This window comes from Haliotis rubra, unplaced genomic scaffold (genome assembly GCF_003918875.1).
Source record: "Haliotis rubra isolate DU_JTF1 unplaced genomic scaffold, ASM391887v1 Scf47, whole genome shotgun sequence".
Classification (NCBI taxonomy): domain Eukaryota; kingdom Metazoa; phylum Mollusca; class Gastropoda; order Lepetellida; family Haliotidae; genus Haliotis; species Haliotis rubra.
The window spans coordinates 1,273,776-1,284,844 of record NW_025767157.1 but is presented as its reverse complement, the minus strand read 5'-3'; the positions used below and the strand labels follow the sequence as shown (position 1 = coordinate 1,284,844).

At 40.2% G+C, this 11,069-nt stretch overlaps 1 protein-coding gene and 1 long non-coding RNA gene across 2 annotated transcripts; one reads left to right on the top strand and one right to left on the bottom strand.

The window, feature by feature from the left end:
- The first annotated feature begins 1,177 nt into the window (after window positions 1–1,177).
- On the top strand, window positions 1,178–2,943 carry LOC124290555. Its single transcript, XR_006901974.1, has 2 exons — window positions 1,178–1,339; window positions 1,456–2,943. It is a non-coding gene; the product is annotated as an uncharacterized LOC124290555 (long non-coding RNA).
- Window positions 2,944–5,468: 2,525 nt separating this feature from the next.
- Window positions 5,469–7,205, bottom strand: LOC124290644. The gene is made up of 2 exons (XM_046727429.1): window positions 7,090–7,205; window positions 5,469–6,532 (listed from the first exon to the last, which is right to left on the bottom strand). The coding sequence occupies exon 2, from the start codon at window positions 6,509–6,511 to the stop codon at window positions 6,122–6,124; it is 390 nt and encodes a 129-aa protein (XP_046583385.1). The 5' UTR covers window positions 6,512–6,532; window positions 7,090–7,205; the 3' UTR covers window positions 5,469–6,121.
- Between the last annotated feature and the right edge of the window lie 3,864 nt (window positions 7,206–11,069).

Below are 11,069 nucleotides of genomic sequence, written 5' to 3'. Positions count from 1 at the left end.
GATTATATACTGATGATATATGATGATATACTGATGATATATTGATATATTGATCATATATGATGGTATATTGATGGTATATGATGATATATGATGATATACTGATGATGTGTGCTGGTATGTGATTATGTGTTGTGTCAGTCCATTGTGACATGTCTGTATAATGCCGGTCACAAACTGGGAACCACGTTTGTGTATGTTGTATGTAAAAGTATACTCTGTACTTAGTTGGACATATCAATATTGGCATGATGGGACTATATTCCAGTTGTATGTCAATGGAACAACTTCTACCATATAACTTTCCAAAAGAGGAGGCAGTAGTATTTGTTATTATTCATTTATCACAGTGATATTTGAGAAGAATGAATTTGATCAATCTTAAAATGAGACAAATCCAAATAAGAAATCGATTCTTTTGTATTCGGTTCTAATCTAATCAAAATATGTTCTCATCCAATCAAAATGTGCTGTTGCTGAGAGTATGAGATTCTGATGGATGTTAGCACACTTTGCTGTTAGTCCTTGAGTTATCAGAAGCTGAATGAAAATTCTTCATTAATGCATTGGCTTAAGGCCTGGGACAGCAGCTGTGGGCGACTTCTGTTTTGTCACAGAAAGTTGCTTTCATATGCTGTCAATTTCCCTTTTGTTAATTCCTCCTACATTGTAGGATCAATAATTATATGTGGGCATTGGATGATATACTCTGTTTTAGCCACAAGTAGGGTCAGTCCACACTTGACAGTAGTCTTCATACACAGGACACATACAACCTTCCTGGCGTGTGGACAAACCGTTGTCCCTGTGTTGCTGAATGAACATCACTGTTGACACTAAGTGTGTGGTCCAGACATTTTTCATATGGAAACGTAACAATCTCAGATTGCCAAAATATTTTTATCATGTTAAAATTGCTTGCAGATTAGACTGGCTTATGTCTATATTCATTAATAATGAATTATATCTCTATGAATTATATCTCTATGTTGTAATGATGAGAACTCATTACAATCTGATTTGTTACTCGGAGGTGATTCCCCCGTGTAAAGACCTGAGGATACCTTCATAGCAGGTTGTGTCAGGTGATCTTTCCAGTCAGCCAATCAGTGCGGAGGCTTTTTATTTTCAATATGTGCAAGCAGTGATTTCTGTTTTTCATAAACGGAAACAGAGGTCGGAATAAATTGTATATTATGCAGATGTGGATATTTTAAGCATCTTGTTGCTTCTGAATCTGAAGGAATCAACGCCCAAATTGGTTAGTATAGGGTGTAAACAGTGTTTGGTGGTGGTTAGTTTTGTTTGAAACTAACTCTAGGCTGAGTAAATGGGTTTAGTTTGACTCTACTTAGTTTACTTTTTGCAATATGGCCGTGGGTCTATGGTGTGTCAAGTGAACACTTTAACCACTAGGCTACCCCACCGCCCTTTAGGCTGAGTAAATGGGTTTAGTTTGACTCTACTTAGTTTACTTTTTGCAATATGGCTGTGGGTCTATGGTGTGTCAATTGAACACTTTAACCACAAGGCTACCCCACTGCCCCAAACAACAGAACGGAAATAAAGCCGTGTCATTTGATTGGCTCAAGAACCCATGCTCCCTTCATTTCACTGGACAGTAGAAGTTTGCTAATGCCCACCTGATGCAACCATCTATAGAATGGTTCTCAGATCATAATTTGATTTCAGTGACATTGCCAAATACCATAAACACAATATTTATAGTAATATTCCACACAATTCCATTTTAGGAATGTCGATATGACATTCCGTAACAGATCTGAAACATTTGTTTGTACTTTTAGTGATTTGGGGGTAATACATAGAACCAGTCTGATATACAGACAAGGCTTTTAGACCTGTTGTCATTGTGATGTTTCCAAATGTTGCAGAGTGTAGAAAAATATCACTGCGATTCTTGATTATGATTAATTTATTTTAATGACATTGGTAATCATGGTACAAGATGTTGTTTTTAAAGGTTTAAACATGATGGAAAAGTTACGGTTTATTCTACATATATACAGAAGTGTTCTTACCGTTCTCTATGTGTAATGTGTGACTTGTTGTTATGTAGGTGTATCTAGCAAAGTAGAATGCAATGCAGTGAACAAATATATTTTTCATTTGCAAAATAAATGATCTGTTAAAGTTTTCCGTTTAGCATCAGTTATTTAGAAAATTTAAAATCGTGTATATAGAGAATTCAAAATGTCTTTTAATATGAAATATATTAATATGAGTCGATGAGGATTTGAAACTCCGAGACCTGATGAGGATTGTTTAAGCATTTCAAAATAAGTGTTGATATATTTGATATCAAAATACATGAGTGATTTTCTATTTATCATCCAAATTCATTCTTCCAACTTTTCAGTTTGTAAACAGTAATACGCAGTGTTTTGAGTGTAAAAAGAACAGATAACCTGTTTCAGCGGCAGAGAGGTTAGTGATGTCATTTGATTGTGACATCAAGGTGAACAATGACATCACAATCATGTGCAAAGCATTGTGATAAAGTTTTGATTGTTGCGATATATCTTCCAGGAGATCGCATCTCACCCAAGCCATATCTAAAGAGGAAACCAGTTTGGGATGACAAGAGTCCCTCTGGATTTGGGCTTAAAAGTTAATTTGATGTTGTCAGCCTCTCCCTATAGCAGAAAATCAATTTTGTTTGAACTGTGACATGAAACAACATTCCTTTTTCTAAATGTTTTACCCTCAAAATGATTCCCCAATAAACAATGATGGCAGACTGGTTGTGAAACTGTTGAGACATATTACCTTTTCATAATTTGGTGTTTTGATGTGATTATTTACATACCAACTGCAAAAATCTCACTGTATTCTTACATGATTTACACATACTTTGGTTATTTGTTGATATTTTCTATTGTTTTGTACTAAATAAATCAATAAACATATCTACTAACACTGCATGCATGTGTCTGTTGTAATGATATATATGTCTTCTTTTATGCCTCCGGTTTTAGTGCCAATGGTGTTTGTTGCCCGAAATTGTTGTAGAGAGTTGCCTCCCTTGTAATACCAGGAGGGCTGACACTGTGTCTTCACCCTCACACACACAATCAGTGTATTTAACCTCCCTGTCACAACATGGCTGTGCCTTCCATCTCCCTTACACAACATGGCTGGGCCTTTTACCTCCCTGTCACAACATGGCTTGGCCTTCTACCTCCCTGTCACAACATGGCTGGGCCTTCTACCTCCCTGTCACAACAGGGCTGTGCCTTCTACCTCCCTGTCACAACAGGGCTCTGCTTGCTGCCTCCCTATCACAACATGGCTATGCTTGCTGCCTCCATGTCACAGCAGGGCTGTGCCTTCTACCTCCCTGTCACAGAAGCGCTGTGCCTTCTACCTCCCTGTCACAACATGGCTGTGCCTTCTACCTCTCTGTCACAACAGGGCTTTGCCTTCTACCTCCCTGTCACAACAGGGCTTTGCCTTCTACCTCCCTATCACAACAGGGCTTTGCCTTCACTCCCCCAGACATGATCGATGTATTTAACCTCCCTGTCACAACAGGGCTGTGTCTTCACTCCATCCTGACAGAACAGGCCTATGTCTTTATCTCCCGTGACACAATAGGACTATGTATTCACCCTCCCTGACACAATATTGCTATGTATTACCTCACTGACACAACAGGGCCGTATCTTCATCACAAGAAGGCTGTGTCTTCAACCTCACTGAAACAATAAGGCCATGTCTTCATCCCCCTGTGTCTTCATCACACCAAACACAATAAGGTTGTGTCTTCATCCCCTGACACAATAAGGCTGCGTTTTCATCCCGCCAGACACGATTGGTCTGTATATTTCATATCCCTGACACAATTGGGTTGTGCCTTGACCTACTTGGCACAGTAGATTTTGTTTGGAACAGATATGATAACTCTATATTCATCACATACCCGGAGATAAAATCTGTTACAATTTCACACCGACCACTAACTATATACATCGTTAGTAGTTTGGTAGTTTTGGCGACAAAAAATCCACAACCAACGTTGTGATAAATAAATGTTATTTTATACACTTGATTTATATTATTTCAGTTCTATTGTGGTACACACACGTTTGCTGTCCCTGACTCAAAATCCGCGTTGTATCGGGCCATGACGTCATGACTACATAGAGACTGCATCGTCATATCCTTTGTTGGCCGTTACGTGGACATAATACGGCTTCTCCTGCATGGTTACTCACAAGCACTCTGTTACACGACGGAAGACGGACATACTGCCCTTTGTCACGAATTATGAACACATAGATATGATGGCGTTATCCCTCGGATAGACAACATTTCAACATCCTGATTTTCATACGTGACAATCGAGGCATTTTCTCACCGCAAGTCGGTCGCTAGTTATTTCTAAAAGCAATACAATATTTAGCAAGTGTACATAGGACAAGTGCTTGGTTTCATCTTCAAGACTAAATAGGGCATGTCATGATGAGTGATTTCATATAATGAATTCGATGATATCTTCAAGAATTATTCCATGTGCCCAAAAGTACGGTATTAGTGCTTAGTGCTCTCAGAAACATGTTTTACAGCTTGCATATTAATGAGTGTGAGAGTGAGTACGTCGCCTTTAGCAATATTCCACGGCGGAGGACACCGGAAATGGGCTTCACATATTGTATCCATGTGGGAAATCGAACCTGGGTCTTCGGCGTGACGAGCAAACGCTCTAACCATTAGGCTACCCCACCGCCCTCTGAACAGTATTCCAGTTTTATTGGTGAACTTCATCTTACTGTGGTAGGAAAGGTTGAGGTGACAGACGTGCACCACCTTGGTGATATCCACAAAAAATACGTATGATGCTGAGATAATAAGAAATGTAAGCGGCACACCCCGAGATTCAACCCACGATCATACGTTACTGGCGTGTCCAACAATGTAGTCGTCAGGCCAGCCATAGGAAATAGTCCAGGTATATGGCGGCGGTCTGTAAATAATCGAGTCTGGACCAGACAATCCAGTGATCAACAGCATGAGCATCGACCTGCGCAATTGGGAACCGATGATATGTGTCAACCAAGCCAGCGGGCCTGACTACCCGATCCTGTTAGTCGCCTCTTACGACAAGCATGGGTTAGTGAAGGTTCATTCTAACCTGGACCTTCACGAGTGATCAACATCATAAGTATCAAGCTACGCAATTAGGACTGACTGACTGACTGAGTTTGGTTTTACGCCGCTTTTAGAAATATTCCAGCAACATCACGGCGCGGGACACCAGAAATAGGCTTCACATATGGTGCCCACGCAATTAAGACATATACGATGACATGTGACAACCAAGTCAGCGAGTGTGATCACCCTATCCCGTTTGTCGCATCTTACGGCATGCATGGGTATCTGAAGACCTTCTGGGGTATCTTCTGTCATAACAAGCAATGGGCGCATTGAACAAATAACAAATCTTGTATTAGACAAATGCATGTTTATATTATAAAAATAACAACATCATCAGTATATTTATAAAGTCATGAGTCTATATCACATATGGTAAATGGTAATGCAGTCTTGAGCATATTTGACAGCATAATCTGTTCGACAAATGGAGCGTGGCTGGCACTCACGGTAGTGCTACCACAAGCCAAATTAGACTTAAGATTTCCGTAACATTTGTTCTAAAACGTCTGTGGATGGATTTATGTCATGGTCCAACTTCGGCGGTTTATAGCATCAACAAGAACTACGACTAAAAGCTCGGATGGAGCAAGTTTCAACATGTAGGGCACCAGTTATAACTTACAGTAAAACACATTTGTGTCGATGTTATAAGGTTCTCCGTAAATACTTCGAGTTATCCAAGGTTGAGCTCATCCGCAAAATTATGACTTAATAAAGAATACGCATGGACCAAGCCTTTCTTCTTCGAGATAACCCGAAGTTCGACACAACGCTGTTAGACTGCAGGCCTACATAACGATGTTCTTCCTCTGTTGATTCTCAAACTTGTTCCAACTCATCACGTCTTTTGTCCTAGTTACGGGCCAACAGGCCATGCAGGATGGCTGCTGTCTATAAGAGAAATCCTTCATTGTTGTTCCCCGCTCCTTTCCGCATCTCCCCATTACATGATGTTCCACTTTCCTCTCATTCTGTACGACGTGAGGGCTTTGTGGGCCTTTCTCCTGATTTCCTTGTTGGTGTCATGGTTGAACACCTCCAGAGCTTCCGCCACGGCGAACTCCATGTGCTGTGGGGAGCCGTCGCAGAGAGTGTGCAGAACCTGCATGCGGACATTGTCTGCCTCGTCGTCAATCATCTGCACCACCCGTCGCCAGAAGTCGTCAAGGTCCTTCTTAACGCGGCAAGGACACATCTCTTTCAGCGCCCTCTGGCGGACTTGAGGGTTGTCATGCTTAGACAACTCTATAATAACGTCAATGTCAGTAGTTGTCTTGCACATGCGGAGGGCTTCTCCAACAGATATGGATGTCAAGGAAATAGAGTCCGACATGTTGAGATGAGTGGACGGTTTCTGGAAGGAAAAAATATGTTATCATTTCAAGACATGATCACACAGATGCAAACGCGTGCATTCAACGATTAAACAATCTTGACTTGTTTCCACTGAATATTATGTAAAATTATTCAGTGGAAAGTTTCACTTCATTGGTGGCTACATGGACGTTTGACATCAGTGACATGGCGAACTGAGTCTCGTCATGAGGTAAACAAGATGGGGAAAATTTTCTGATTTACGTCCTGACCAAAAACTTTAAATCAGATACATTTCACGTGAACTCATTCAATTCTATAAATTCACCAACTTTTGTTTTCAAACAGTCGTAAAACTGCATTATTGACTGCGACTCGTAAATGTAATACGTGATAAATGGAATTACGAAATTAAGTTAATAGAACAAAAGAAATGAGGTGCACTAGCTGCCACTGAATTTGAAATTGTTTAACAGTTGGTTTAGCTGGGTCTTACTGTCCCTATAAAACATATAAATGTATAGAAAATAGATGCAAACACGGTACAATATTCTTCAATCGAGAATAATTGCAAGTCGGAAATGCAAAGATACGTACCAACGATATATTGAAGATATGTTTAAATTAAAACATCCAGTCACTCTCAGTGAAAGTGAAAGTAAGATGGTTTTCTTGAACACTGTCAGCGGCCGCTTGTGTTGTCTCACATCCTGCCCCCAGATCCTGTAATGGTGACGTGGGACCTTAGCTGTATATATACAGGTGGCCTTGCACAACGAGCCAACAACACCCTGAGTGGAAACGCTTGATTGAGCCTTACTGAGAAATCGCCGACTTGCCTGCGATTGTGAAATCACACAGGGGAGGTAACTCCAATCAAACTTCTCTTTAAGCTCAGTTTATAAATACATATAAAATCATGTGTTTCGGGTAATATGGCTTTAGTTTATGTGTATTTGGTGAAACTTTTCTTTAATTTATCAAAATTAACTTGTTCATAGGCATCGATATGCATAACTGGGTGGATGAATATAGAAATGCGTACATTACGGACTATATCTAGGTCACTCGATCTAAATCATCACCACAATATCAGGTTTAGGGACGGTAATTTATTAAAGAGGTAATTTATTGAAGGGGAAAGGAAAGGTCACACCTCTACACAAGGATGTACAAATGAAATGAACATAAAAAGAAGAGACTTTTCATCTGGATCAGGTATCTCTCTCTAGTGATCACTGCATGGTCTGATCCATTCTCTATTATTTAGGGACTGTTCATAATTTATGGTGGGGTGGTGGGGCTGGTGGATATGATGACGTTCATGGAAAGGCATGTACAATGTGAATGACACCCCTCAGATTTATGTAGAAAGTAAGTGACCCCCCTCAATATCATGTACAAAATCAATTACCCCCTTCCCCCATAATTTTTAAGCATAATTATTAAATTATTCTATGTACAAAATTGCTGAACCCCACCCCCACCTCCCCGGCAGAAAATGGGAGACACCCCACCCCACCCCTTTAAAATCATCATCACACCCCAACATCCATAAATTCTGAACGGTCCCTGACAATTTCTGGAGATTTACAATTGTTCGTACAGTTATAAACAACAACTGGTATGTGTCAACACCATAACAGAGTCCCCAGAAGGTAACATAAACGTTCGACATTTCAAACACTGTAGTAGTCATGTGGTTGCAATTTCATATTTACCCCAGTCTTCCTTGAACCCAAGTATGTACATATAACGCGAACCAACCAGATTGTAGTAGTGGATGATTAAAACACATAACACAATTTGAGAACAGTTCTTTCGATTACAATTGCATAAAAAAGAAATCAATATACATATACAGACATGACACAATATATATATATATTTAATATATTATAGTGTGACGTCAGTCACCATAAATTCAGGCATGCAGCAACCTCTGTGCATGTACAGAAGAGCACTCGCGCCGACAGTCTATCATGTGTTCTTTACGTTTGAACACACCCCTCCTTCCGCGAAAATAAAATACATCCCTACCTTCAGACTTTGACGAAACGTTTTGATGTGCAAGATATTTGAAAATACACCAACAATCTTTGCAGTCTTTATTTATACTGTGTGATTTCGCCATTGCGTGCTAAACGAGAAATGTGTTGATAATCATGACGCACGTGCACCATGCTCCGTCGCGTGTTGATCTCACTCGTTTATCCAAACAAGTATTCTTTCAATTTCAGTATATGCCGACCAGATCACATGAAATATAGAGTTTTGATCAAGGAGATAAAGCTTTTCTTGTCTTTATATATCACATTTTTGTCAAAGGGTTTTATTTCTTTTTATTTTTGAACCAAATTTATTATAATATTTTCGTATAAATTATATAATAAATTTGCAGTCTAAGTAAACTTAGCCTCAGTATTATTCGTTACACTGCTATACTGATAGCAGTGTAACGAATAATACTGAGCCTAAGGTTACTTAGACTGAATAAATTTGGTAACCAAACCTTTCATGGATTATATAAATTCAATTTAAAGTTTTTAATATATATTTTACATAATATACAATTCTGTCACGTGTAGTAATGTCCGACGTTGACCGATTCGAGTCCCCTTGTGTCCGGAGGATCGATAGGGTAGTCTGGTGGTTAAAGCGTCCGCTCGTCACGCCGAAAACCCGGGTTCGATTCCTCACATGGGTACAATATGTGAAACCCATTTCTGGTGTCCCCCGCCTTGATATTGTTGGAATATTACGAAAAGCGGCTCAAAACTCAACTCACTCTCTCAACCTTTAAATGTAAAATTATTCATTTGAGAGTCATTAAGAAAAATGTCCATTCTAGAAAAAAGGTCATGTAAACAAGAGTTAGCCATTTACTTGATTTAATCAAGGATATTTTTGCCTAAGGATATCCTGATTTTCTTTGAGAAATGTGACAACGTAACAACAAAAGATCAGAGGACCTCGTATTTCCGTGTTTCTGTATCGTGATAATGGCAACCACAAAAAAACGTATATAGCGCACAGGGAGTAATCAACAAGGTGACTCTGTCTCTCAGTTGTACTGGTTTATCCCGCGGCAGTTCACGAGGCCGACCATATGGTACCTATGAGGCTACACGTCAACAAAAGGTTTATTACTGGGTGGCCATGATTGCTTGCGGGGCCGTGATGGAGAAGGTGATTATCGCTCACTTACCGCTCAGCGTTAATCTGTGGCGTGACGTCATTAGCTGCGAATCAACAACGGCTTACGTCAGCATCACGTCAACACCGAGAGCTACGTGATAACACGCTAGCTGTTTGATCTCAGTTCTTCATATTTGTCTTCGCATGTACTGGGATTATATATACAGGCACTGGAGCATGTAACGCGCAGTGCCAGCAGTGTCAACAGTTTGGCTGAAGACAGAGCATGTATACAATTGGAAAAAAGTATCGCAACACCCCATATTTTCCATAATATCAATATGTTACCATTAACCATAGAAAAACCATAGAAACCTCAATTTAACCTAGTATCTGGATACACTGACACTCCCCCAAAAGAGAAAAAAATTAAACCCAATTGAATAAATGGCAAAGCTAAACGCAAGGAGGAAGACAAATACATCTAGTTGCTTCTTCAGAGGAGCAAACATTGCAAAATTGACACATTTTGTAGTGCTGCTACCCAAGGGCGTATGACGTTAACAAGTGCTGGTATTTTCAAAATTCTGACATACATTCCTCAGGAAATCACATGTATCAGGAACCAAACACAATATCAATATCTGGTGTTACCTCCGCCAACTGCAATAACATCCCTGACCCTGACTGTATCAGACATTGAATTTGACGTTGGGGTATTGAGTTCCATTCTTGACGGAGGGCTTGTTGTAATGCATTAATATTTTTATATTGGAGGATCTGTGGCATATTCTGCGAACCATAAAGTCCCAAATCTGCTCTATGAGATTGAGATCTGGACTCCCGGCGAGCCAAGATAGAGATGCTACCGCTTCTAGATATAGGAACTAACTCACTAACAGCACATACACGATGTGGCCTGGCATCGTTGTCCACGGAGACCATAGTATTGTGTTCAGAGGATGGTCATCGGAATGTGGTATAACAACTCTGTCATATATGTCACATTCACATTTTATCTGATCGTTACTAGATCAGGTATACAGTCACGTCATCCCACGTCGTCAATAACCCCCCGCCAAACGGCACTTGTTCCGAGATATTCCGTTGTGTATATATATTGTTACCGCGTCCCCTATAGTCATGGACAAAATGATATAGACTTCCGTCCGACCAGTGGCGTTCCAGATGACGTCAAATTGCGGTGACGTCGACCTTGACATCAAGCTTGTCGTGCTGGTTTGTGCTCAGATGATAACAGGTCGTCTGGTTCAATTCCCTGCCGAGTTTAGGCGATTTGGGACCGTTTTGTTGGACAAACGACGATGTTGAAGCCACTCTGTTTAACACCCCACTTGACATGAACGGATGAAAACTTGTGATTGTGAGAAGGGCTGTAACCTCCCGAAGTGGTGTCACTCGTGGTTGACCTGAACGTT